Source organism: Tyto alba, unplaced genomic scaffold (genome assembly GCF_018691265.1).
Source record: "Tyto alba isolate M040663 unplaced genomic scaffold, T.alba_DEE_v4.0 Super-Scaffold_1, whole genome shotgun sequence".
NCBI lineage: Eukaryota > Metazoa > Chordata > Aves > Strigiformes > Tytonidae > Tyto > Tyto alba.
Genome location: NW_024881261.1, coordinates 2,101,163 through 2,129,091, shown reverse-complemented (window position 1 = coordinate 2,129,091; position 27,929 = coordinate 2,101,163). Strand labels below are relative to the sequence as shown.

General features: G+C 41.5%; 1 protein-coding gene across 1 annotated transcript in view; it reads left to right on the top strand.

The window, feature by feature from the left end:
- Positions 1–27,929, top strand: part of MGMT (O-6-methylguanine-DNA methyltransferase) — a 170,303-nt gene that overhangs the window by 6,459 nt on the left and 135,915 nt on the right. Inside the window, exons 2-3 of the mRNA XM_042788751.1 lie at positions 3,446–3,489; positions 15,820–15,959. Of these exons, the coding sequence (XP_042644685.1) occupies positions 3,466–3,489; positions 15,820–15,959 (164 nt within the window). The 5' untranslated portion in view covers positions 3,446–3,465. The remainder of the gene's footprint in view (positions 1–3,445; positions 3,490–15,819; positions 15,960–27,929) is intronic.

Genomic DNA, 27,929 nt, shown 5'->3' with positions numbered 1-27,929 from the left:
GCTGAAATTTTTCATGGCCTTTAAAGATCTGATTTTTGATGTAACCTCTGACTTTTCTATAAATTTTTGGTCCGTTGACATACTCAGAGGTTTGGAATGCTCACAGGGTGGGTCTGTGATATATTAGCTTCCTGTACCATCTCATCTCCTGCTGTGCAAGAGCTTCTAGTCAGTGCCTGAAGGCATTTGTGTATCTTCCAGGTGTCTCAGGAGTATCCTGCTGCCTGGCTGCTCGGCAGTTGGGCTTCAGCCTCAGCACAGCTCTTGGGTGGGAACAGAAGTTCTGGGGAGCTTGGGCACGTCTTGGCTGAAAGGCCAAGGGGAGCTGGGGCAGGAGCTCAACAGGAGATGGGCTTCAGTGGTCTGAGTCAGGCAGCCCTGAGCTAGTGAGGATGGGGACAAATTACTCTTTTTTTTTTTATTTTTATTTTTTTTTTTAATTTTTTTTTTTCCACCCTCACTTCTGCTTGTTAATCGATCCCTTTGGTTTATCCTCTGTGCAAATGTAGGAGGAAATTTTCCATTTTGGTGAAGGGGTTGCTGAGAGTAAGGTTTCAGTCTTCTAAGATGGGTCCAGTGATTCTGGTGTCTCAGTTTCTGCAAAGTGATCCAGAGTGAGGCGTCATGATTGAATTTGATCAGTGGCAATTCCTGTGCCATTCAGAAGAGGTATTTGGTTCTTCAAAGTCAACCTCAGGGGAGCCCTTCAACAAAATGTGAAAAGCAGTTAGCAGTGCATATATTGGCCTCTTCCAAGACAGTCTTTGCAAGGTTGAGATGCGTTTTGGAGTGATCTTTTGGATTTTTCTAGCCTTCCGACTACAGCAGTGGTCTTGTACGGGTTTCCCCTCTACAGCTGCAGGTAGTCTTCTAACCACCATGGCTTGGGCATCTCTGGCTTTGCCCAAGTTCCCTGTCATTGGACGAAGGCCATTCTGGACTAGCAGATGGTTAAGCTCAACCTGGGAGAGAAATAGGTCATGAACACTAATCAATCTCCAGCTCTCCTTAGGCACTGTGCAGCCTTTGGGTTAATTTGTCCTTCTCAGCCACCAGCCTCACCAAGGTCTTGGTTGGGCCCCAGTGTGTCGCCCTGTTTCTTGGGTTTTACCAGCAGGGAACGAGCAGCTGCACTGACAGATGAGGTGCTACCTAGTCCTTTTGCAAGAACTTTTTCTCTTAAAGCTGGAACCCATTTCCTATTCTCGAAGCCTCATCTCCTTGAAGCTGGGCTCAGTTTCTCCAGCAGACATTGCATCCCTCGTGAGCTGTACGTGCTTACACTCAAAGTCACTTTGTATTCTCTGGTTCAGGAGGTCAAAAATACCATTCGGGGAGACCTCGGCATGAATCTCCCACACTGAGGAGAAGCCGAGTACCTTTACTCATGCTTTTGAGAGACTATTGTACTAAGGAAGTGTCAAGGGGAGTTGCCTACAACTATTGAAGGAATTTTTGGTGACTGATCTGGGTTTACTCTTGAGCTCTGTGTGGATTGCACTTAAAAGTATGTGAGTGTGAGCATCCTTATGGGGGTGTGCAGAGATTTTTATCTGAGAATTAATACATCATGTGGAACCTGGCTAGCCGTTAAACTGCTGTCATCGCCACAAACGAGATGCTATTTAAAGCAACTTGAAATTTAACTTGATCTTGGCATTTGGCACGCTTGCTTTTGTAAGCAGGGAGAGAGGCTGTGTTGCAAGTAAATATAAAACAAAAAAATTGTTATGAAAAGGGATGTTTCTGACCAGTTTTGTCCCAGAGATGTCTGCTGGGCTCTGAGTTCCTTGAGCCGGGGTGAATGATTGTTGTCTGGCTGACCTGAGGGAGCAGCCCTTCATCCACCCACGAGTAGCTGCTATCTTGGAAAAACTTCCTTTCCCAGTGGGAAGATGGGGAGCGAGAGGCTCTCACCAGAACCCAGAGCAGGGTACGCCATCAGATCAGCTGGCAGGAGATGGGAAGAGGGGCAAAAATAATGTCCTGTGCGCCCTGGCCTCCTGGGCAGGGGTAGCAAAGGCAGAGGGCAGACCCGGGTGTCCCTCAGTAACGCCGGCGTAATGCAGTGCACTTCCACACTGTACTTCTCTTTGGTGTTTAGCCCATGTTTGAAATGAGATGCTGGATAAATCTGCTTTTTGAGGCGAACTGTCTAGCTTTATCCTTCAGAAAAAATCTGAAAAAAACCCGAGTGTTACTACACACCTTGAAAGTCAAAGCTCTGAACTGACAATAGAAATAAATTGCTATTTTATTTTTAGCCCTACCACAGATATTTTAAGTAATATTATATTAGGTTGCTCATCTGCCTGACTTAGTCACGTTTAAAAATGGAACGAGTGATCTTTGCGATGCCTATCTTGCAAGGATATCACTGTTAGTATATTTAAAGTACTAATTACTCAGGATCTTAATTTTAAACTCTTAAAATAATTAAGATGCAATATTAATATTAAATATTACTGTTTTCTTGTAAGTACTTTGGAAATGGCTATAAGTTCTGTCATGGCCTTGGACTTCAAGGCTTGAAGTGTTTGAGAGGACCTGGAAAGCCTCAGGCAAGTGTATCATTTCTTTTAAGAGATTTATTATTCCTTAAGCGGATACAGTTACCCTCTCCTGTGGAGTAGTGAGTTCCCTGACTTAAGTGGAAGAGTTCCCATTGACGCTGGCTGTGAGTCAGGACTCTGAGGCTGAGCTTTGTCAGATAAACTCCCTGATTTTCAAAAATGTCATGTTTATAGCACATCTTAGCAAAGATACAGCGATCTTGACTAAATAGCACTGGAAAGGGGATAGAGCGGGGAAGAATGAAATGCCAAGGTAATAGCCACCATCCTTTATTTCAAAGGAGAGAGCAAAGAAGACCCTGTTGTATTTTTTGCTAATGATATGTAAATAATGATACTGTTGAAGATTAGAGTTAGAATAAGTGAAGTTGACATTTCTTAGGTACTTTCTTAGTGTTTTGCCATCTGTACTTTTAAACCCAGAAAATAATTTAAGAAAGTGGCTTGGTTTTGTGCTTTGACATATGTTATTTCCTAACTCACGAAAGGTTGTTTATTTTACCAGGTAACTCAGGAGTGCATTGTTGCTGCTCGTACAAATATTTCTTAAATGAACACTATATCTTTTAAGGCATTATTCAAAACATCAGAGCTGTGTGGTCCTTGCTACGGAAGAAGTCTTCACTGTACCATCTGTTGATTTTTTCTTTGACTCATGACAAGCAGTAGATGAACTAATGAAGATGAAAAATCGTGGTTACTTGTAAAAAAATCAAGTTCCCTTTTTGAAATTACATGTACTGGAACTTAGAGCCCATTTAAAAAACTGGTATTGAGTTGGTTATAAGGGGAATGACACTGTTGACATACACTGGTCTTCCTGTGGAATTCAAATTAAATCTCAATCTAACTGTGAATTTTTTTCCTTACAGGTGGAGACCTTTCATCTACCATGGCATCAAGGCTTGTTCCAAATGTAAGTTTCTAGTAAAATTTCCTTGCATTTAGGTGTATACTGAAAGTCCAGCATTACAGAAGAGTTCATGTAACATAGTTTGTTTTTTTCCCCAGTGTCCAGCAGTCAGTATTAAGAATCCAGTTGACAAGATTGATGCTGCATTGTAAATCTCTGTAGCTCTGTCATGGTTGGTAACAGGCATCAGTGGACCTTTCCCCGTCACGTATCTGTCTGCCACAGAGCATATACTAACAGGGCAATGCTACATTTTCAGTTATATGTTAGCTGTTTGCTTCCATTTCCTAATAAATACCGTATTTATTGAAAACCAGGCTTGATTTTGTGGCTTGATGCTGCAGTGAGGTAAGTGTAGGGCAGTAACTTTCTAGTAAAATAAGAAAGCATGGCTGTTTATCAAGAAATAAAGAACAATTTGCCTTCCTGAAAGAAAGGCATCAACACATGTTTAGTCAATAACTATATTCTTCAGATAATGAAAATGAACTTTGTAGATACAAATACATCTTTTTTTTCTGTGGAATAACTATTTTTGTAACATTAGTAATGCTCCTCTAGGAAAATATTGCTAGTACGATCAAACTTGCATATCTGACTATTCCTGATGGCAACTTCTGTCACTGTTAAAAATAATAATAGTGGCAACTGTTGTGGTATTAATCTGTTTTACGTAATGTAACGTAGCTTAGAGAAGTAGTGTTTTGGCATATTCCGTGTCTTCTGCACCTTTGTAGAAGATTTTCTTTCTCATTTCCACAAAAGAATTTTTTTGTTTTGTTTTGTTTTAAATGGAAGGGTTGAGGAAGAAATTCAGGAAAACAAAAGCTTGCTTCACTTTTTTCTATGAAACAATCATCTGTTTAGTTATATTTATGTATCTTCCAGTTGCAAACATCTTTTAGCAGGTACCTGAAATAATGGCAGAGAAATATTTGATTACCTTCTACACAACTGAGCATGGCAGGAAGAATCACTAGTTCCCTCTCAGAGCTAGGTGTGATATAGCTGGCAAGCCACATGAAACTAATCATTTATTATCTAACCTTTTCATTTCTCCCACTCTCACTTCTAGTTGAAAGGTGCAGCATTGGCTGTTAGGGGAATTTTCCTCTTTTGATATGTGGAAAAGCAGCAGGTTTAAGGTAAAACACGTGAACCCTCGCAGCCCCATGTGCCGTGGGGAGTGGGGGTTTGCTGGGGGCTGGGCAGACCCAGCCCAGGCTCCTCTGCTCTCTGGTCCTCTTTCCCCCCTTTCTGGATGTATATTAAATATGTGTGTAATGTCGCTCATGTTTCTTCAGTGATATTCATGGTGTGTGGCTAGCCTACAGTTTTACTTTGAGCACAACCACCCGTCGGTGTGACACACAACACATGCCCAGCATACGGTTTTTGCAGGAATCAATTATCACCGATGCAATGTGCTGAACAGTTTTTAAGCAGGTTGCTGAAAAACGGTTTCGGGAAGCAGCCAGACGTGGGCATTTTCCACAGGCTCTGTATTTGTCTCCCGCTCGATCCCCGAGTCTGTTGGGGTGAGCAGAGACGTGTGTTGGGTTTGTGTGGAAGAAGCTGAAATGTGCCCGTAGTTCTGTGCGTGAGCGTACATCAGGGATGGCTCTGTATTTAGGAGGTTTTGGGGTTTGTGGTGGTCTTATGACAATCTAGCATTTTTTTTTTTTTTTTTTTATTTCACGAGAAACTTAAGGTTCATTCTGTTCCTCTCTGGATTTCTTTTTAGCTACTATATTTAAACGCAGTAAATAGATCCTTGTACTAACTCTGATGCTTTGCTCTGTTAATGCAGTGAAACGCCTGGCCATGCTGTCCTGAATCGAACCGAGATTGATAATGATGGGAAAATTCAGTTATGTATGCCAAGACTCTAATCTTGTGTTTTTGTAGGAGTCTTTTTGACACCTGTCCTTTGTGTGTATTTATTTTCCTCTAGATGTATTTGTATTTTTAGTGAATTCTTAATACAGTTTGCAGCCTCATTTGTTTAAAGCTGTTCTACTCACTTCAAAAATTTCAATGAAATTCTTTCCTTGAACGCAGTTCAGATTCCTGACTCTCCTTCGGCTTAAGGAGCACTATTAATGGTTTTCTTCATATTGCTTAGATTTATTTTGTTATTATTCTCTAGCTCCTACTCTTCAGGTATAGCTATTTTGGTATTATAAAGAATGATGGATTATATAGGAAAGTTTCTTTTGAAGCACTCCTGATATTGTGCAATGCACTTGGGGGTCAGCTACACTTGACTGATGCATGATTTATCCAATGTCCCTGCCACTTTCTGAGATAAAGCTGCTATTTTATCAAAAATGCCAGCAAGTGTGATTTAGAATTTATATACCTCCTTTTTTCAAATAATTGTTCTGATTACTTTCTGGCATGGCAATAAAATGATAAAGGTAATTGCACACAAATGTGAGATAGCACCAAAATACAATAAAATTAACCTGAATTAGCTTGACTTGTCGATGAGAAGTATTTATGAAATGCATTTTTGCAATAAGGGAGACTGATATTATAGCTGGAAGGTGAGTTATTGCCTTAATGTAATACTGTTTGAAATTTAAAAAAGAGACTGTTACAGTTGAGGGTGATTGTGCCTTTGAAATTAAGTTGAAGTGATTCTTATAATTGGCAGCAATAATGCATTGTGAAGGTAATATCTTTTATTGTGTTATGCCTAGTTGCATTATCTTTTATTTAGCTCGTCCTGACTTCAGCTCTGCAGAGAACACAAGAAGGAGCACATCAAGAATTTTGTGGATTTAGGTGATAAAAATTTGAAATGTTACCTAATATTAAAGTCATTCTTCTGCTAGATTTTTTCATTTTTAGCCCATTTTCAGTTCCCCTGAACCTGATACGAGTCTCATTTGATTAAAATTTCATCTCTTTTCCTTGTGTTAGAGTAGTTGCCATATTTACATACACAGCTGACCCCTGTACCAGTTGTGCACTGCGGTCTTGCTGTAGGTATGTATGCATGCATATACATCAGGTGGTAGTTTTGGCAGTTCAGTTGAGTATTTCTCAGTGCTGAGTATATAACCTCCTCTCATTAAAAAGTGTATACACGCTTTTACCGCAAGCACTTCAATGGTAATTAAGGAGTAGATCTTAAAATGTTGACTAGTACCTTGAGTTTATTTTTTGAAGTGATGAACATATCTGGAAAATCCAGATGACTGCACGATGACTTCCTTTGCATGAGGCTTGTTAAAACTGAAACCAGTAATAGCTAGGTATTAATTTTGAGGACCTTCTAGTTCTTAGAGACAATATTCTTCATCTTTGATCCTACAGTATGATATTTGTTTCTTTAATTGTTTGGCAACAAAGTCCTTAGTTATGAGTTAAGAGTTTTATTCCGTGGGATTGCATGTTAAAACACGGAACAACGGAACAAAGTTTCATATGGGTTTGCAGTGCATCGCACAGTGTTTCTGACTGAGTCTCCTGACAAATGATTTCCAGCCTAAAAATAAGGGACGGGGTGAGGGGGCTCAATCCCTTCGTTAGGTCATCGGTCCGGTAAGCATGACAACACGCTTCCACATCCCGTGGCAGATACACCGAGCAGTGTGGCTCACAGGGTCCTTGCTGGTGGGATTTACAGGTACCTCCTGACAGCACGGGGTGTACACAATGATGCCTTCTGTCTCTGCTATTTGTGGCATAATATGATTATTCCAGAAATATTGGACCCCGTCCTGTCTACGTTTCTCCCTGTTCTTGACACTCCATTTCTTACCCAATTCTGCTCTAATTCATTACATTATCTCTAGGCAGCCTGCAATTTCTAATGAGAGAGACTAAAATAACTAAGTCAGGCTGTTTCACTTTTTTTTTTTTTTTTTTTTTTTTTTTTTTTTTTTCTTTTTTTTTCCTGGGCACCAAGACGCAGCCTAGGGATGGCATCTCCCAGTCTTCCAACCTTGATGCCAGCCCACCGCACTCACTAATTTGTACAGCTTATTATCACCACACTTTCTAATGGCATCTTACTTGAATGCTTCCACTTATTTCAAAATGTTCATTTTAGTTTTCATGCGAATGATGTAAAATGATGATATAAATATTCTACTATATATGTGCTTTAAACTGCTATGTGGCCACAGCCGTGGCTGCTACACTTGCGTAGCATTTAAGTTTCCTGTGTAAGTAATAGCTCAGGGAAGATACAGAATGGGTTTAGTTGTTTTTGGAGAGGTATCGGAGGAAATAGTACATCTAATTTCCTGTTTAAACAGTCCACTAAGGTGCTGTGTTTAAGTAACTGCTGACACTGTCTCAGATGAAAGCTTGGCATGTGGGCAATAGATGATGTAGAAAAATGCATTTCTAGAATGCAGTCTGGAATGCAACAGTAGTAACCTACTTGCCTCTTCCAGAGGAGAAAAAAAATGGTTTATTGCAATTAAAATGCCATTTAAGTAAAATAAAGAAGTCTGAGATAGCCCTGGTAAGTACACTGGGAATTTGCCATTTGAGAGACCAGGATTACTCCTGTCTGCCAAAGCAACAGACTGAAGGCGTAGCCAAAGAGCCAGAGGCTACCACTGCTTGGAAATACGCTTCCATAGCTTGGCATTTCGGGGTCTTTTGATTGCCATCCAAAGAGGATTAGTAGTATAATACGATGGGACAACAGAAACTTGCTTTTGTTGTCTTTGATTGTTTAATAAAGAATTACGTGTCTGCTCCTGTCGAATACTTCTAAAAAATGCCGTAGAAAGCAAATGCTGCTCTGTATGTGACCATGTAGCCCTCTGGTTTGTCGGGGGCTTGTGTGAAGTCGGCCTTATGGTAAGTGAAGTTGGGCACGGGTTTTTAGTGCCTGCTGTGCCCGTGTATATTTGTATATGTTCAAAATAGGCCGTTTGTAATTCTGGACCGTCACGTTTTTAATGGGCTGTTCTTTGGAAGGTAAAGGAATAGTTGTATCACCCCAAACTAACACTGGATTTGCTTACGGTCTGTCTGGCATTTCCTTTCCAAACCCCCCTTGCAAGGAAAGGAGTAAGTTTTGTTTTCATACCCTCTGAAGTTACAGGTTTGGCTTAACCAGGGTTAGATTTACTTACAGAAGCACTGGAGATATTAGTGGGGTGCCGCAGTGTTATTTCAGTGGAGCTTTTGTTGAAAAGCCTTATCTGGATCACAGTGCTGTTCTTTAGCAGTGGAGGTGTTTATTACTCTTGCAGTACCAACAGAAATATACGGACCTGACATACGGTGCTTTATTCTGGCAAGATGAGAGTTTGCTTTGGATGCTCTAGGAAGAAGAAATAAAGGCAGTACAGACAGTTGTTGTGGGATGTGTCGGGGGAAGAAGTGGCTTGTGCCCAGATCAGTGGTCGTCTGGTTCACAAGAAGCTGATGCAGTGTGTGTAGGACTTGTATTTTATAATATCAAAGGTAATTTAAAATGTTGTTTTACTTGTTAGCAGATGCTATTGACAGAATTAAATCTGATTAGCTACCACGATGGTGATTTTGTTTCAAGACTTGTTGAATTTCAGCAACGGATGCAACGCCTTTTTTCTTGCTCAAATTTTAACTTTTGCTTTCATTTAAAAACCGGGGGGCTCTCAGCTTTTCTTGAACTAAAGAGGTTTCCATACGTTTGAAGGATACTATGCATGGTGTTCAAGCGTAATGATACAGGAAATGTTTGTAACCTTGTTCAGAAATAATTTTTTTGTTAAGTGACGAGTGATGCTGGCAGGACTACCCTGGGAGTGTGGGTTGAGGAGGGCAGCAGCAGCAGCCTTCTCTTGTTTTGTTAGCCAAGGAGGAGCCCTGCCCCTGGGTTCCAGGACAATTTTCTCACACCTTCAACAGTCCAGATTAAGATGTCAAACCTGTAGGGACCTGTTTGGATCAGGGCATCCTTACAGCTTTAGAGTTCACTCTGTTATGTTTAGTTGGAAATCTTTGGACTCTTTTTTCAAGAGAAGGAAAGAGCTTTAGAAAAGTTCATATTTTAGCTTTGAAAGACATCTAACGTTTCACAATAAGCAAAAAGAGTAAGAATCAAATGTTTCTCATTCTGTATAATTTTTATTCCAGTATATTCAACTACTTCAGGGCATGAAACTTCTGTCTACCTTTTCCCTTCTTTCCTCCCCACACTGAAGTTACTTGTAGTATGTAAATTCTTTTTTCATTTGAAGCTAGCAGCCTCTGTTCGTTTGGCAGGTGAAAAGATAGATGATTAATCAAGACATTAGCAGGAGCAAGCTTTTAGATTGCTGTTATGATTTCATGTTGATTGCGTGGATCCTGTATTTTTTCCCAGTCCTTAAATTCTTCTCTACTTTAAGACACAGAGTGTAAGAAATGGCTTTCTTATCTAAAACTAGCTGCATAAGGTTGGAAAATTACCCTCCTCGCTGAACTGTATGTGCAAAAAACCTTTACTATTAATATCTTTTCCCATATTCTTAACGTACAATGGATTGTTTCCTTTTAAATAAACATGCAGAAACCAGTAAAACAAATACAGGAAGTTTTAAGCTATTAAGGAGATGTTGAGAGAACTATAATTCAATGAAAACCTCGGATGAGCGGACCACTGGCAAGTGTAAGCTGAGCAGGAGCCGTGCCAAAGAGGGGCCGTGGTCAGCCTCGTTACTCATCTCGGCAGTCCCAGCCAGGGTGGCAGAAGCTTTCTGCAATTAAAACATTCTGCAAACAGCGTTCGGGCTTGTGTTTCGAAATCGTAATTTCAGGCAGTTGTCTTTACAGTGGTAACAGGAGCTGTGGGCGACTGGGTCTTTAACGGGGTGTCGGTAAGTGGCCCGCTCGCCTCTGTTCTGCTGACCTTGCTGCTGCCGAGCTGATAGGCAGGCAGAACTTATTTCTTATTTTTTTTTTTTTTTGCCTTGACAAACCCCGCTGATGTGATTTGGTAAGGATTTTGTAACGAGATGGATGTAAACTTCCTGGATCGGGAAGAACGCTGGTAGCAAGATGACTGAAATGAAGTAGCAAATTGCCAAACCAGTCCAGGTGCCGGTGAAGTAGTCCCCTTAAATTTAAATCCAATTTTTCAAGCTTTCACTGAATTTTAATTCAAAACTTGAATCAATAATAAGCAGGTTTGTTAACACTGTGATACTCAAAAGAAGAACACTTAAAGAGTCCAGGACTGGTTTTTCTGTCCTGTAAATAGGATGAAGAAGCAACTTCCCTGGCATTTATTGATCATCCTCTCAAACCCAACAAATTGCTGGTATTGTGTTTTGGCCAGTCATTGATATTATATGGCACCATAGAAACAGGGCAGGTGCTTGAGAATTACAGCTCATATGCTAGCTTCCTGATGCAAATATGTCAGAACATCAAAGTGACCAGTCTAGGATATATTTATGAGGAATAGGAAGTAAATAATGAACAAGTTGGTAGTTTGTCACAGCTTCAGTGGGATGGACTAGCATCAGCACTCTCCTAGTAAAACTACCCTCAAACTGTGTTGAGCTTATTGGATAAATAAGTCGGGAAATTCAGCTTTTACAGCTAAGAAACCCTACGGTTTGTGCTGCTAGCAGGTATGGTGCTGTTTGGATTCTTCTCGGACAATAGGTGCTGACAATTATTTTTAGTTTTTGAAGCCAGTATGCAGTTATATCCTAACCCAACACGGCAGCAAGATTGCATGAGAAACCTAGTATGGCCTCTGGGTGGGTTCTTTATTTTTAAATAACTAACTTCGGTGGTGTGGAAGGATTCAGTAGAGAATTTTCAAATGTGAAGCAGCGGCTAGTCTAGAAATGGTAGAACTATGATCATTCCTGGGTTTGAGAAATGGCAAGTGAAATAGAGGAGAGAATTGTAACGTGATTTCATCCCGTTGCTTGTATTTACAGTATCAGGTAGCTCAGCAATTAACACTTTCTGTTAACTGGAAAGGATCAAGAGACCCATTTCTCGGAGGCAACTGTGGCATCTCACTGATTAATGCACTTGGACTGTATTGGTTCAAAAAAATAAAATTGCAGCGTGTGTGAGGACACACTAGTTTAAGTTTAGCAGTTGAATATGTTATTTGTGCCTCAATTCTCCGAAATATTCAAGTAGAAAAATCCCGAGGACTTCCATTTGAAGTTCAGCCACATGCTGTAGCTTAATAGTAATACCCTGTTAAATCAGATGCAGGCGGTGGCGGAGGGGATTATCATTAATATTTTGATATGGCATGGTGGGTTTATATTGCTGCTGAAGCAGAGTGAAGGAAATAGAAAAACCTATATAGAGGGAGATCCATCAGAGATAGGGGCTGTGGCTCCTTCCCGATGGGAAGGAGTCCTGTGCTCAGTAATACTGAAGGAAAAACGTGTGAAAAGGTGACATCTTCGGTCACTTTGATCACAGCCTTCAGACAGAACTTGTTTTAAGATAATTTCTCATCTCCTGGTGGGGCTGAACACTTGCAGTGGGTGCAAATGCATCCACGGGCTGTACTGTTGCATTTTTCCAGTGGAAATCTGTGGTCTCTTGGGTTTTAACACGGTACACGCACACACTCTGAGATCTTTAAGAGGAGGCCACAGGAGAAGTTGGAAAATTACGTTCTTGAAGATATTTTGCATTCCTTCTCCCCTTCAAATCAGCAACAGTGATTTGGGGCACGGTGCTGAAGCACAGGAAATGCCATGAGGTTTGCTCTCTTGACTTGTCTTCTGGAAAATACAAACCTCTTGGGAGAACATGAAGCATGGAAACAATTTGCTGTGGATTTTTTTGAACAATGTTGATTCTTGAGATTTCTCTGCATTTTTTTTTTTATGTATCCATTCCCTGTTGTGGATATGAATTGGATTCTAGCATCTCAGACCAAACTACAGTGGAATTTGGAGGAGGGGTGGGGGGATTAGGAGCAGTAGAACATAGAAAATAATTTGAGTTATTTACTGTAATGTGAAAGGCCATTAATGCAAATTTAAATAAAATCTGTATTTAATCAAATGGGAGGTATGTTTTAGTCCTGAAAACCTTGGCTGCAACAAGGCTGTTAAACTGAATTACAGTGGAAAGCGTAAGAGGTTAAGATCCTTATATGCAAGTCATCAAGCTAATGCCGGCTTTTGGGTTCATGGCACCTCGTTTAGGAGATAAAACTCGCTGCTGTTTTCCATCGTTAGCATCTGAACCCTAGGAAGGCAATTTGAGCGGCGCAGCTCTGATTCCTAGTGGTGTTCAGTGGAGTTGATGTGTAATTTAGGGGACCTTCGCCCTTCGGAGGAGCGTGGTGCCACCGAGGCACGTGCTGTTGCAAAGTCATGGGAGCACGCCTGGAAAATGAGGCTCCTCTGTACAGGACGTTAACTCATAAATCATGCTAATATTCTTACTGATAAATCTTCCACTCTGAAAACCTTTAGAAATTTGTCTGTTATTAATGACAAGAAAGACTTAATTCCGTTGGCTAACAACAGACTTCCCATTTTCTATAGGGCGTTTAGCAGTCTAGTGAGATACAGACTTACGTACCCCGCACCTAGTTTTTTATTTCTGTAGCAAGACTCCAGGGGATGGCAGGAGAAGTTTCCTCTCTAAAAGTCTTATTTTTTCTACCTAATAAATTTCATAATTATGAGAGATTTTGACGCAGATTTGTAGGTATTACAGTGGAAGGGGAGAATGAAGGTGGAGTTCATGCAGTACCTGATCAAAATTCCTCTAATTAGTCATTTAGGTAAGCCGGAGAAAAAAAGGCAGAAGGCAGTTTATATGGATTTATTAGATTTTTGCTTTAAGCTGCCATTCATTTTTAGTTCTCACAACTTCAGCGAGGGCATACGGGGAAGGTGGTGCTGAGCAAATTGTGCCTGTACTGGGAGGGTGTGGGCAGGAGCAGGTTTTCAGTGTCCACCAGCCTCCGGTAAATGGTGTCCCTGCATTTGGTGATTTCATCAGGCCGAGTTTAAAGGCCGTTTATTTGCATCTGGAAACTGCTGCAATTTCAGTCTTGAATAAAATTTTGCTTTCTTCTCCAGCAGCACTGCCTGCAGGAGTGTATTGTTGCCTCGACCTCCTCAGGCTCATCTCAGTAGCTGTAGGTAGGCAGCGAAAAGGCACATCAGTATCTGGACGGGAGGGAGCGTGCGTTGTACATCTGAGCGGTGACCTTCACCTTTGAGGCTCCCGACCCAGTTCCATACATACGTAGATGTTATGTCATGCAGTTTCATTCCTTTATGACAATAAACCTTCGAAATGCGGCTGCCCAATGCGTGTGATAAACAAGACTGAAAACGCTAGTTGTAGTCACTCAAGGTTTTCATCTATAAAGCTTAGTTCAACTTGGTGTGAACTCACCGGGTTATTTATAGTTCTCTGTTACTTGCTGCATCCTGTATTTTGTTATAATGAAAAAGCTGTCCTCTTATCACTAAGTTGTTATATTCATGGAGTACGCAGTGTGAGGTTCAGTGCATCTAGTTTAGGGCTGTCACACAAATAAAAATGAAGAACTTAAGCTGCTTTTCCACATGTGTAAACTGCTGTGTTGCTTTTTTGCCTGAGACTTCTGCAGTGAGGTGCTGCTCCAAAAAAGAGTTCACCCATGTCCTCTTCTTGAGGAGGGAGAAGGAACGAGGAAGAAGTTGGACGAAAGGGAGAGTTTCTTTGTAACACCAGCAAACGTTTGATCATTTAGCAAAAAGCTGATTCGGATTACAGTCGCACTAAATGAACCAATAAACCTCTAGGAACCTGCAGTTCTTCAAGTCTGGTGCACTGCACAGAACTTCTCCGAGCTGTGTAAATTTGCTCTGATTGCTGTGTGTCTGTAACTGGGGAATTGCATAAGTGCTTCCCAAAACTCCCGGGATTAAATTTACTTTTGTCCTGGTGGGCAAAACTGTCTACTTGATTTTTTTTTTTTTTTTTTTTTTTTTTTTTGTTCTCTTCACATTGATTATATTACTCGCAGACGGGACTTCATTACATCGCACTTAATAATGGGACTTAAAAAGAAATCCTCTTGCTTTGGAAAAAAAAAAAAAAAAAAAAAAAAAAAAAAAAAGATTGTAGAGCCACAAGCAGTGGTCAGCTGTAAGTTGGCATGCATGGATATTCCTGTCTCCTGGTGCTCCCCCAGTCTGTCGCTGTGCTCTTCAGTCGCTTCCCACCTTCTTCATCACTTCTGCGTTTCATCTGACACTTCCTCGGGCTTCCAGCATCGTCCCCCTTGCTGTAGGCAGACGTAGGTGTCCTTGGTGGGGTGGACTGCAGAGCACTTTGGGGTAGGCTATGAACTTGGGTAAATACTGGGGAAAATAAGTTTGCGCAGTTGCCTGTGGAGACTCTTGGTTCTGAATATTGGAGTAATGAGAATTTTTCGGGTGTAAGGCAAACTGCAAGTTAGCTGTATGGTCTGAGTGACTGAAAACCAAGAAAACTTGTTGGTCTCAGTGTAACTGGGATGTAGGTTTGATTGTGTTAGCTTGTGCTGCCTTACAATTCCTTGGGTTTCTTTGTTCTGTTCACCTCTTTTTCCAGTTTCACTTGAATTTAGCTCTTTGGAGCAAAGGGGTTTTTGTCCTGGCTGCACAGCACCGGTGGTGATGTGATCTGACCCTGCGGTTTGGTTCTGGGTGACTGCAGTGGACATACTTGTGGTGGTCAGTCCTGTTTCTCTCCTAATGATTGTACAAACCAAACTGTAAATGCAACTCAAACATCCACTGAGTCAGACTGTTTTGTTTTGTTTTTTTTTTTTTTTTTTTCCAAGATGAATTTGACAAGTATGTTATTGTTGGTCTTGTACAATATTGAGAAATGCTTGGCATCTGTTTCCAACTCCATCCTATCAGTAATCGTAAAACCAGACTAGTAACAATGGGAATAAAAAAATGTTTCTTTTACTAAGGAATGATTGATTTTTTTCATATATTTTTTCCAGCAGACATTCTATTCATGTTCTAGCAGTTATTTGCATAACACTGCTGCTCTAAACCAGTGAATATACTTTGTTGTCACAATAATCCTTTTGAAATCACTCAAAACACATCAGATGTTAGCCGACAAACCAGCCGTGAAACTGCTATTACTTCAGAGTTTTGTGAAGGTCACTGTTCTTCTAGTTAACATGTTTTCTGAGACTTTGATTTAGATGCTGACTTCTTAGGATGGATCACTCTAAGTTGGAGTTTGGAAAGTAAAAGCCATAGTTGAAGAAACTTGAAATATGCTGTTTTCTTGCTTTTGTAAAAATTGCTTTTGAAAACAACTCAAAACATCTTGAGGTGAGTGTTCCTCGGTGAAAATGCATGCAGTTAAAGAGGAATCTGTTTTCATGAACAGGTGACTTCCAAACAGGGAGAACCCCAGTGCAAGGAGAAACACGTGGTTCTGCTTAGCCCCGTGGGAAAACTCAAGATATCTGGGTGTGAAACAGGCGTACATGAAATAAAACTCCCCCAGATGAGCGTGCTGCCAAGTGGGTAAGTTCACGTCCTCGTGCTCCTCTGTTTATGTATGTGGTAGAGGAAAGAGATTGCCCAGAGGCTCTAAGACACGACTGCGTGTATTTGTTTTTACTGGCCGTACTGGCAACGCGGTGCTTGCTCCTGTGAGAGGCAAAAGCAACCTCCAAGTACCTTTAAGGAGTAGCAGCTCCAAAATGCATTTCCTTCTTCGCTGCATCAACAGTATTAGCAAAGAAATGTTCCAAAGTGGAAGTATTTTTAATGCAGGTTTTGAAAGTGCATCCTACCCCCCTCATTTTGGCCACACATGTGAAGCTGTCAGAGAGGATTGAGACCTCCTTGCATACTTTGCAAATTTTTCAGACCTATATCTAGATATATATGTTCCACCAGGCAGAACCAGGACTGAGTAATTGTTTTAATTATTACTTGTGAGGGCTTTGGTTGGTTTTCCATTGCTGTAATGTCTTCTGGAGTTCAGAACAGATGATATACATGGCAGTGGAGATGATTTCTCAAATATAGGACTGATTGAACAGCACTTACATGCAACAGTAAAACGTACCAATACCTCCTCAATCTGCTAAAGTATCCGATAAAGTATCTAATAACATCTGTCCTCTTCAGATCTCTGGTCTGTGCTTTTTCCTTATTTGTGAGGAAATGCTCAGGGGCGTTTTTAGAAGGAACACTGAATTCTTTCAAAATCACTACATGCCAAATTTCTTTGCCAAATTCCTCTGCCAGAAAGAAAGTTACTAACACTACTTACTTAAGGCTGGTCTCAACAGCTGTTTTTGGTAATAAAATTGCAGTCTTTGCCACAGTCTGTTACAGCAGAGCTTTTTCTGACAAGACTCAAACAGGTTTGGCTTCCTTCTCTCCATGTTGTCCTTGTCTCCCCTGCTTTTCACATTTGAAATTCCCCATTGATCTGTTAGGTTTCCCCTTTTCTGTTTTCTTATTTTATTACCCTTGTAATTTAAGTGTGTGTGAAATTAATCAGGAATATGAAGCGTGATGTGTATTCTGGTTGAAACATGTTTTTGCCTCTAATGTTTAAACCCTCAAGCCTCTGGATTTGACAGTTTTGCCAACTCCAGTGATATGGAAATAAGCACTTCAGTATCTGCATATGCTGATTTCAGTATTGGATTTCTGCTGATGAGGAATGGAAATAAAGTGGTGTTTAGGATGAGGCCGAAGCTTGCCTTTGCTGCAAAGCAGCGTCTGCCTCAAGAACAAGCAGACGAGGACTCTTCACCTGTGAGAAGAAGAAATGTCAGTGAGCGGGTGAAGAACAGTAGAAGAAAAGTCTGCGGGGTCTCAGAGGCGGCGAATATGAGAAATTGTGTGGTGGTCTTTATAATGCTAGGCATAAAGTGAATTGCATGAAGAAAAAAAAGCTGAAGACACAGCATGAAGAAAAACAGTTGTGAAGTTGTGGGTACTAAAAAAAATAGAGGTTTATAGTGAAATGGCAGATTATTGGAAGAAAATAGTTACAGAATCTTCATCGGTAGAGACCAAAAAGGCAGATGGGGAGGTGGTGTTGTACTGGGTGTGTTTGTGTAGCTCTCCTGGAGAAGTAAGAGCAAAGGTCTGTGTTTGACTACTAATGTTGAGGTTTTGAATGTTTCACTTGATGGCTTGCCTTCTCTTTTTGAACAAAACTTTTAGGGACGGTATCTTCAGAGCAAGGAGGCTGGGTAAAGAAATGGACCTTTCAGGCACGCAGACCTTTCCCCAGGAAATTTCTCACGTGTCCCCAAAAGTACTCCAAGTACTTTGCTACTCACCTCTGCCTGCACGAAGGAAAGACGCTGCTACTCACCCCCTGGGGGACACTGCCCTCCTCGAGGGAGCTGTGCTGCTCTGTCACGTTTGTGGGGACAGCTCGTTTTGGGGGGGCTGCCGTTTACTCCTCTTGGTGGGTTTGTTGAGGAAGGAGCTGGTGATCTTGTTCTTCAGGCAAACATCAGGCAGTCTGGATCCTCTTCCTGATTCTTTCGTTTTTATCTGATCTCGGGCTGTCTGCTTTCTCGGTGGTGAGCTGCCTTAATTTCCCAGCCTCACAGAAGTGTTGAGGCTTTAGTGGCATCTTGATAACACTTAACTTAGCAGACTGAATGATTTATATGCAAAACTTGTTATATTGTAGGTGGGATATTACTCAAGAGTATTTCAGAAGTTAACGGTAAGCAGAATATTCTTCCAATTACTTTAGGAATTTAAATCTGAAAAAGAGGTGGAAGGTGGGACTTGCTTTTGTCTTTACCGATGATGAAGTTCTAAAAATTTTAAAGCCATCTGTAAATGTTTGTGCTGAAGTATAACATTTAATCTCTTCTACTCATCGCTAGTGAATAGTTGTTAAATCTGGCCTCATTGTTTTTGACAGAATAAAATAAAAAGAAAACAGTGCCCAGTGTTTCTCCTAACTGGCTAATAAACACTACGGTAAGAACATTGGGTAAGGGAAAAAAAAAAAAAAAAACAAACCAAACATAAGAAACATAAAAATTGATTTTAATGGACCCTTGTCAGAGGGAACCATAATGAGCACAAGTCTAGTAATAAATATTGGTATTCTGCTTCATGGTGCTTGGGACTTTTCGTGTAGAATTGCATGTAACAATCAATATAGATTTTAGGGTTTTTTAACAACAAAAATAAGTAAACCTTTGAAATATATAAATACTTAAGACTTGCAATCATCAGACAAACCTGCTAGTTGTAGAAAAATCTGATAAGAGTGCCTGGTTAATGGCATAATCGGTTTGTGGAGATCTTGCTCTGTTTTACAGCTTGTAAAATGCTGTGCAATTAATCACCTGAGATTACAGCCTATTCCGTGATGGCTCTCCTTAAAACTTAAGAACACAGACTGTAATGTAGACTAAAAGGAGAAGCAACAAAGTAAAATTCAGTTTTCAGTATGCTTGAGAGAAATTGATCTGTTAATGAGATGAAAGTAATTGTAATAACCTAAGGTTATTCTGCTCCTTGTGAAGCTGGCAGAGTTTAAAAGTCAAGACACGTCACAGTGTAATGGTTTTGTGTTTGGAGAGGAGGAATTTTTATTCAAGGTTTTTAAGTGTGTGTGTATATCTACATAAAATAAAATTTCATGTATATGAATGAGGAATTTCAGCTAAATCTGATTGTGAAAGTTTTAATTTACTGAATGCTAGCTAAAATTGTTCCTCACCATTTTGCAGTCTAGACGCAGTGTTAGCAGTTGGCTAACTGAAAACAGCAACTTGAAATCACCTGCTTCTGTTTTAGTATTTAAACTGTGGATTGATTTGTTCATCTGTCACTGAAGTCGGCATTGTCGGTTAGTAAAGCGCTGAAGATAGAGCTGGAATAGAGGGTGCCAGTATCCAAATAGCTCTGGAATAATCAAATTGTTTGTGTTCGATGCCCGTACGCTGTACAACGGAGGCTGCGGTAGCTTTAACCCACGTACAACATCATGAGTGGGTGCTCGTGTTGGGCTCACAGGCTTTCTGGGGATCTGTCCGTTTGTTATAGGGTCGTTTGTGGAAAAAAAGTTGGAGTGTACTGCTTCAGGGCTGTAAACCGGGACAAAAAGTAAACCGAAGATGAAGCTTGGTTTTAGAAATTTGTCTGTCTCTATGAGCTTGAGCTTCAGCAGTTCATATTTTCAAAAAAACAACTAAAAGTATGTATGATGTGTGTGTGTGTGTATGTATGTATATATATATATATATATATATATTTAGTACTATATCGACCATGGTAGTTTTTCTTTCAGTGTATGCAAACACAACCTTCTTGATCAAAACTAATGCTTCTCTCTCCTCCAGTGTTCCTGCCTGCAATATTGCAAGTTAACTCTGCTCATGTCCGAAAGAAAAACTCACTTTTTTTCACTGTTACTGTACTTCTGAGTGTCTTTAGCAGCTTTGAAGTTTCAGAATGAGTTTTCTTCTTCATTCTCCTGTCAGCTGTGGTGTTCCCACACTGGGATGACTCGGTTTTGAGAAGCCCTGTTTTACACGTGAGCTGGAGGGGTAACTTCTCTCTTGGTGAGTAGGGGGTTGCACTCATGACTTCTGTTAACAGTAAGAGAAACCAGGCTTGTGTTCTGCTGTGCTAAATATTTACAGCAGAAGATACTTTGGAAACATGGGATGTTGACTCGGCAGTCGGGATGGAAGCAGGGAACAGTTTTTTTCCCTGCCTTGCAAAAATCCAAATTCTTTCAGGAATTCCCTCATCCCTCAGGAAAATCACCCCGGGGTTCCCATTTCCCCGCGCGGTCAGCGTGCGGCACGGGTTGTGTAGCCAGCAGGTGTGCTAATGCAGCAAAATACGGGGGCAAACTGGAGGGTTTTAGTAAAAGAAAGGGCAGTAGTATAATGTGCCTTGAGGTAAACTGAATCAGCGCCCAGAGTGAGGTTGGAAAATCCTGTCCTGCTGGGTGCAGGCTCATGGACAGTGCGATTTATTAGCATGTACCGATGAGCGCGAAAGTGAAATGAAAGTGAAATTTGCCTTCTGATTAGCGGGCACAGATTCCAGATTGTGCTAATGTTGACATCCACCGTGGGACTTAAGGACGCCACCGTGAGAAGTTGCTGAGTTTTTCTACTTAAAAGCGTAGCTGAGCGGGCTGTGGTCTGTTGCTGCCGTCCTTGGATGGGCCCGGCGCTGGGGCAGGATGTGGATGATTTGGGGACGGCCACCCCCAAACCGGGTGCACAGCCGGCTCGAGCTCGATGGAGGAACCTGAGCCCCCATCTCTTGCAGGAGACAACGCGTGCAGGAGGTCTGCTCCTCCTCCCCGGGCTCAAAACCACTGGGTGTTGGTCAGTATGGACGCAAACTTGAATTTGAGAGTTTGCAGAGCAGTTTTCGATGTTCCGCATGTGTTTGTGAGAACCGAGGTTGGGCAGGTTGACTGGCTTCACCGTTGCTTGAACGGTCAAAATGGGCAGTTTGCTGGTGGTGTAGGAACACCCCAGACTTCCCCTTATGCTATTTCCAGAAGAGAGATTCTTTTGGAAGCAACGTGATTCCGTCTGCCTTCTGTGTTTCTTGCAGTTTTCTTCATAGCGTTTCATTTCCCTATGTCTTAGTGAGAGAGATCAAAGAAGGAGGAACAAGGAGACAGTTTGGGCATTCTTGTATTATTAATCTGCCTAAACCTTTTAAGGGTGAATCTGCAGTTCAAGAAGTTCGCCAGGGTTTCAGTCCATTTCTCTCTGCCAGTTTAACATTATCAGAAACTCTCCAGAATCTCAGTTTAAGCAGGTTTTCAGCTATTACAGATTCAAAGAAAATCTCAAGTGTGTGAAAACGCAGTGGATGCAGCGGTGTCCGGGAGTCTGATAAGAGCCTAGAACAATAACTTGGAGAGGTGTGAACCACTCTGTTCATCTCTGAGGTATTTAATCATAGCCAGTGATGATGGTTTAAATGTCAACTTTGCTAACTGTTTCATTCCTCATACTGTAAAATTTACTGTGAGTGATATCTCACTCTGATGCCACAAGTGGGAGGCATTTGAGAGAGTGCCACTCCTCCTATTTTTCCAATAAGCACCAGCCAAGGCTAAGGAACTTAGTGGAGCTCAGGGACATACTAAAAACTGACTGAAGGAGGTAGGTATGTGACTACTCTGCTTATCTGCTTCGAATAGATTTCTCTTTTACCGTGAACATCTGATGTGACTTATGTAAATAAAGGGTTATTGACAGTGGAGCTTGGAAGAGGTGCCACTCTTTCCCATTCAGTTCCTTAAAATTGTTGTGTAACAGCAGAGATTTTCTAAGTGAAGTGGCGTAGGATAAAACCTGAATGAGACGAAGTACACATTTGCAGTAAAGAAGCGAATGGTTTTGGGATGATCTCTAAATGCAGAGGGGGAGCAGGGAGGGCAAAGGTGTCCTAGAGACCTGTTTGAAACTTAAGGTGCTGGAGACTCTATAGACTCCAGATCATTTCTTGTGGAAAGATGTGGTGTAGCTGGTGAAACCAAACCAGTGGGTTCTGTTCCTTCTGCAGCACCTGACATTTCTGCCATGGAAGATGGGCAACGGTATTTGCAAGCATTATCCTTGGATAGTGGAAGCTGTTTTGCTGGTGTTGCCAAAACCCAAGACCACTGTCCATATGGAGTCATCCTGTGGTCCGCGTGCAGTTTATAGACTTTGTGAGTAATAACATCGGTAGAATCCAACATCTCTCTAATTTGGGGAAAATTGTCTTTATTTTTGGTTGGTTTTCTTAAGTAGAGGAGCAGTGTTTGCCCTCTGTTAGATGGTGTTCCTGCTGCCATAAGGGAAGATGCTAAAACACCGACTGATTGAGGACAAGCCCAGATGCATCGCTTTCCTGCCAGCTGAAACAGAGCACTTACTCCTGTAAATACCATCATCATCCGAGCTGACGGCACTTATCAATGATCAAAGTATGCTTTGCATGGCACTCTCCTTTTTTTATAGTGTAGTGTGTTTAATTACTGTTTACAGTGACTGGAAAATGGTTCATTAGATGGATCTTCTGTAGGCGTTAATATAAACAGATTAGGTTTGAGATGCAGTCTGCATTTGATGCGAGTCTGAGTGTATTAAGGCCTTCGGTAGCATCAAGGTGAAGGGCTTGGGCTGCTCCATGTGTTCTTTGCCTCTGTAGTACCTTGGTCTCAAAAGCTTCAAAGTCCTGCTTTGGCTGGCTCAGAGAGCCCTGAACCTTCCGGGGTGATGTTCCTTCAAAGCGGGGGGCAAAATCCACGCGGGATTTGAGACGTTTAATTCCTTTGCAAACGGGTTGGGGGACACACACGCTGTGCGTGTGAGGCAGTGCAGTGGTCCACACGTGCTCGGTGTTGGTCTGGTCTTCAGGCTGCTCCTCTGGAGTTTGAACTCCTCACAGTCCTGACAATGTTGATTTTCGTATTGATGAGTAAAGTGGAAGCACGTTTTGGGTTCCTGTGTAGAACACTCACCATAAGGAGATGGTCAGTCTTACCCGTATTTCTCTTTCTAAGCCTTTTATTTCTGACTGTCTTTTAACTTGTGGCACTAAGCACTCGCAAATCTTGATGAGTTTTTTGCTACTTGTCTTAGAAACAAAACATGCAGATGCCTGGGTAGTAGGAAGAAGATGCTTGTTACTTCAAATTACTTCAAAATAACAGGAAAGTGGTGTATTTAAAAAAAAAAAAAAAAAAAAAAAAAGGAAAGAAAGAAAAAAAGAAATATTACCTTCTCTGATAGAAGTGTCTACAAATATCCAGGCATCAATCTTTATTTCAGCAGATTCAATGGATGTGGCAGGAAGAGTTATTATATAGCATAGTCCTCCTTTTATTAAAAATAAACTGGGCTAGGTTTTTTCATAGTTTCTTGTGGAGATGCTACAGATTGTTTATGCTGCATCAGGATAAGAAAACTTTTTATTGGAAATATTGTTTCAAGACTGAAACAAACTCTGAAAACATGTAGAAAGTTTAGGCGTCAAAGCCTTACACGCAGTACGGCTCACGTGCGTAGTTTCATATGATTTTAGAAACGCCTTGCAGGAGTTTCACTGTCAGGTGTGGATGGTGAGTTTTATTTTGCACGATTGGCAAAACCCAAATTCCCCTCTGACTTAAACTGAAGTGAATCTTGAGCAACTCCACTTTAATCAATACTGTACTTTAGGTGTGTTATTTTCCCTGACAGCACTGCTGCATTTCTATTCATCCGTCGAAGGCAGTATTACAAGATTCAAACAAGAGTGGGTTTTGCAAGTCTTAAGTTACGTTTTTTTCACAGAAATCTAGCCAGAGAAGCCTTTGAGGGGTCTATGTAAACAAATAAAATAAAAATCCAGACTTCTGGGAAGTTATTCATAGTACTAATCTGATGTTTTAAAATCTTTAATGTTAACATAGACAGTGCCATGTCAAAATGCTAAAACCCCTATTTTGGTGTGCAGAAGAACAAAAACCTTTGCTGCACGACTGGTGTGTGTTTGTAAACTTTGATGGTTGGCCGAGACTTCTAAAGCAAGAAATGTTATAACAACCCAGTGATCACATTTTACAGTGGTGATATTTTAAAATGGCAAAAATAACAACAAACTGTATTAGATAATATAACTTGTGCAGACACCCACTTGAAAATACCACAAATATGATGGGTTTATTTCTAGCGCAGAAGATGTAGAGCTGTAATAGTGCTGAAAAATAATTTCGCCAAAGGGGAGTGTGAGAATTTGTCTATGCAGCATCACCTCTTCAGGAAATTTCTCAGGAAAGAAATCTTCTCCTGACACCCTGCCCTATACTGTGCCACAGATACTAAGCCTGGTGTCTCTCTACTAACTCTTCTGTAATAGAGGCCGTGAGTGGAACCACTCCACTTCGTGTGCCGGGGTAGGTTAATTCAGTGGAGCTTTTTTCCATTGCAAATCCTTGCTGTGAAGATGGAAAAATGGGCAGCATAATGATATGGATTACGTTTCTATTTTCTATCAGAATTAGTGGGTATTCTTAAATATTGCAACTCTTCATCTTGGTTTTCTTCCCAGGCTTCTCTGGTCCTCCAGAAAAATCTAAATACATAGACAGAAAACCCTGAGAATAATTTAAAGCCCCAGGGCTGTTTTGAGATTAGACAGTGGGGTGTAAGTGCAGTCACCCATCTGGATAATAGGAACCCTTCTTGCAGCTCTCCTGAAGTGAGAGACTGGAATTGCAAAAAGCCTTTTGCTGAGAAGTGTCTGTGATACCTACCTTGCCTGTGCAAATGCTGGGGCCAGAACCATGTACAGCATTGGAGAAATACGAGGGTTGTTTGTGTTTCTTTGGTGTTGGGTGCTTTGCCCAGCTCTGGCTGGAGGTGGCAGCTGCAATAGCTGGTCTTCGTGGGCAACTTTGGCTCATGCATTTGCAGAAAAACTCACAAAAGTTATTGCATGTTGGCAGTGCTTGTGCTAATTATAGCTGTTCTTAAAATGCCTGCCTTAATTCCTTCTATAAAAAGAATTTGAGCCGTGGTAGGACAAAGCACAGTAAATAATCCTGGAGTGCAGAGCTGTGAGGCAATGTGTGTCCTTAACCCACATGCCACCTCTGCAGTGGCTCACCTTTGCAATTATACTGATTTTCAGTTAAATGGCAAAAGATCTTCAGAGCACCATGCTGGGAAAAAAAAGAGTTAAATTCTAAAACCTTATCCTCTAACCGTAAATGCCATTTTTCTTTCTTCACAAATGTAACCTTTTAACATTTATTTTTAGCTTTTACATTAATATATGTAAAAATATTAAAAGCTCTTGTATATTACATTAAAAACTTATGTCAGCTGCCCTGCTTTTTCCTATTTATTAAAACTTTTCAAGCAGTGAAAACATTTTACTTGTTAATGAGGGGAAGAAGGAAAATTAATGACATAGAGCTTGGATCTTCCAAGATGTCTCCTTTTAACCATGCAAAACCAGCTCTTTTTCCCACACTATGTAGTTTAATTTCTGTGTTAGGGTTCAGTAAGCAAATGCAAATAGATTTAATGATTTGCATCAGTAGATCACTTCTCAGTTTAATATCCTCTGATATTTTGGTCAAGGACTTTTTCTTTGGAAGGCTAGTGCTGTTTTGCAGAGTAAAAATATTAATAATAGTGGCATTGTTATGTTCAAGTAAAGCAAGGGAAATGTATAACTTATTCAGAAGCAGCATCTCATATTATCTTCTCACTGAGATCATGCAGTGGAAAAAGTTATCCAGAAAAAGACACTTAAGAAATAATTGTGAATTGCTGATCATATTAAACATTTAGTACTGGTTTCCATACCACATCTCATCTTATGCCCATTTTGCATCAGAATTTTAAAATTCTGATCAGCCGCGCTCCTGGCAGCGACGTGAATTAACTTGCCCCAGGACGGAGCGGCGGCAGCTTTGTGGTAGCTGGTGCGACCTCACCCGGGAAGGCTGGGAGGGACGGGGCGGTCCCACGTCGTTCTTCTAAACACTTCTGAAAGTTTTAACGTCCTTCTAAACCCTTTCGAAAGTTAGAAAGTCTTAACGTGTGCGGTAAGCGGTTAGCAAAAAGCATCCATGAAGGGGCGGTGCCTGAGGCTCCTCCAGGCCCCTGGGAGGGAGGGAGCTGGGAACCACGGCGGCCACCTTCAAACAACTGGAGTCGGGCTCCAAATCACAGTCCCCTGTTTCTCCTGGGGGACTTGAGCCTCCCTGAACAGGCGACACGGTGGCGTTGAAGCTCTCCGTGTGCTTTCTGGGGGGCTATCAAGGACCCTTTTTTTTGAAGCGTGGCCCTGGATGGACGAGCCAAGGGTGGTGCACAGCGAGATCCGTTGGGGGGGGTGTGGGGTGGGTTGGATCCTGAAGGAATAAGGAAAGTGAAAAGCTTTGTGCAGACTCTGGGTTTTAGGAAATAAAATTTTGGGGGGAAGCCGGTAGATGTCTGGGGAGTGCAGATGTTCAGGAAAAAGCTGTCAGACCCTCCAGGGCTCAAGAATGATCCATCCCCGGACATGGGGACGGGGCTTGTCAGGGGGCCACTTGGTGAGGTGAGGAGCTCCAGAGCGGAAAGGCAGAGCCTGAGGGCGAGAAGGGGCAAGATACAAAGGAAGATTTTGGAAACACCGCCCCGCGACCTGTAGGGATGACGTTAAGGAAGGGAAACTTCAGCTGGAATTGAAAGGAACGTGAAAGGCAACAAGAAGAGTTTCAGCTGCTGTGTTGGTGGTCGGAGGTTGGACAAGGAGAATGCGCAGCTCCTTCGTGCCTTGATCTGGCCCAACCGTGGGGGCAGTTAGCCCCTCACCATGAGGTGCCAAGTGACAGCAGACCCAAGTACAGAAGAGGCTCTTGCTGGCTCTGTCAGCCCAGCCTGGGGAGGATGGGTTGGACCGGAGCCCTCCTGAGCTCCCTTCTCACCAGGATTATCCTGGCAGCCTGTGATTGCATGAAGACACCTTGAAAAAACCCATCGGTAAGAATGTTTACACAAAAATTGAGTTGGAGCGAGCTTGCAAAGATACCTTGTCCCCAAATCCTGGGAGCATTAACGTGCAACAGGTGAGCTTTGCAGTTCCTTTCCCAAAATCTGTAAAAGAAACTAAATTTAGTAACTATGTCTTGCCTTCTATTCAATTAAAATGGAATGTGAAGCAACATAAGTGAGATCATCAGTGTCCAGGGCAGTGAAAGTTCATTTTTAGTCATGATCAGATACTCACTTCAAAGTTGCTAAAGTCAATCCAAGGCCCAAAATGCACAGTATAGAAGCACGTCGTGGGAGAGCAGTGCTGTGTAAGCAGCGTGTTCGTACAAGCAGGTTGTTGTGAAAATTCACATCAAGGGGTCTTTCTCGGCTGGTGGTACCTCAGTGTGTCCCACGGGAGTTTGTTGGAGGGCAGAAACTGGGAACTGTCACCATCCTTCCTTCTGCTGGTTTGTGTGCGTCGCCTGCCTCGTGTCTTCTATAAGACTTTGGTTTAAACCCAACAATAATAAAAGCTTCTTCCAACAGCATAGTTATTCTGCTTGCTTTTTCAGAATTTCTCTGCAGAAATCCCTGGTATATTTTTGATGAACTTCCTTCGACTAAGTTTAATGTGCTAGGAGCAGAGACCACCTTACTATGTTTGGATTTTTTTTTTTGCTTCTTGGTTATGGTGTCACTTCATTTTCCTTGGTTTAATGAAATGATAATTTGGGAATATTTGTTTTGAGTCAGTTCCAAATTCACAGCTTGTTTGAGATAAGCATAGGATAGAGGACATTAATTCTTGGTCCGTATTGGTTGCTATCACAGTTCCTTGAACTGTGCTGGATTTAATGAAATCACAGAAAGAAGTCAAAGGTAGCCTATTTTAATCTTGCAGACCTCCTTGCAAATCGAGCGAGAAGGAAGTGTCAATCTAGTAGCACTGCACAGAACTGTATCCTTCTCAGATTCTTGAAAAAAATGTTACAAAATATGTAATTGAGTTTTA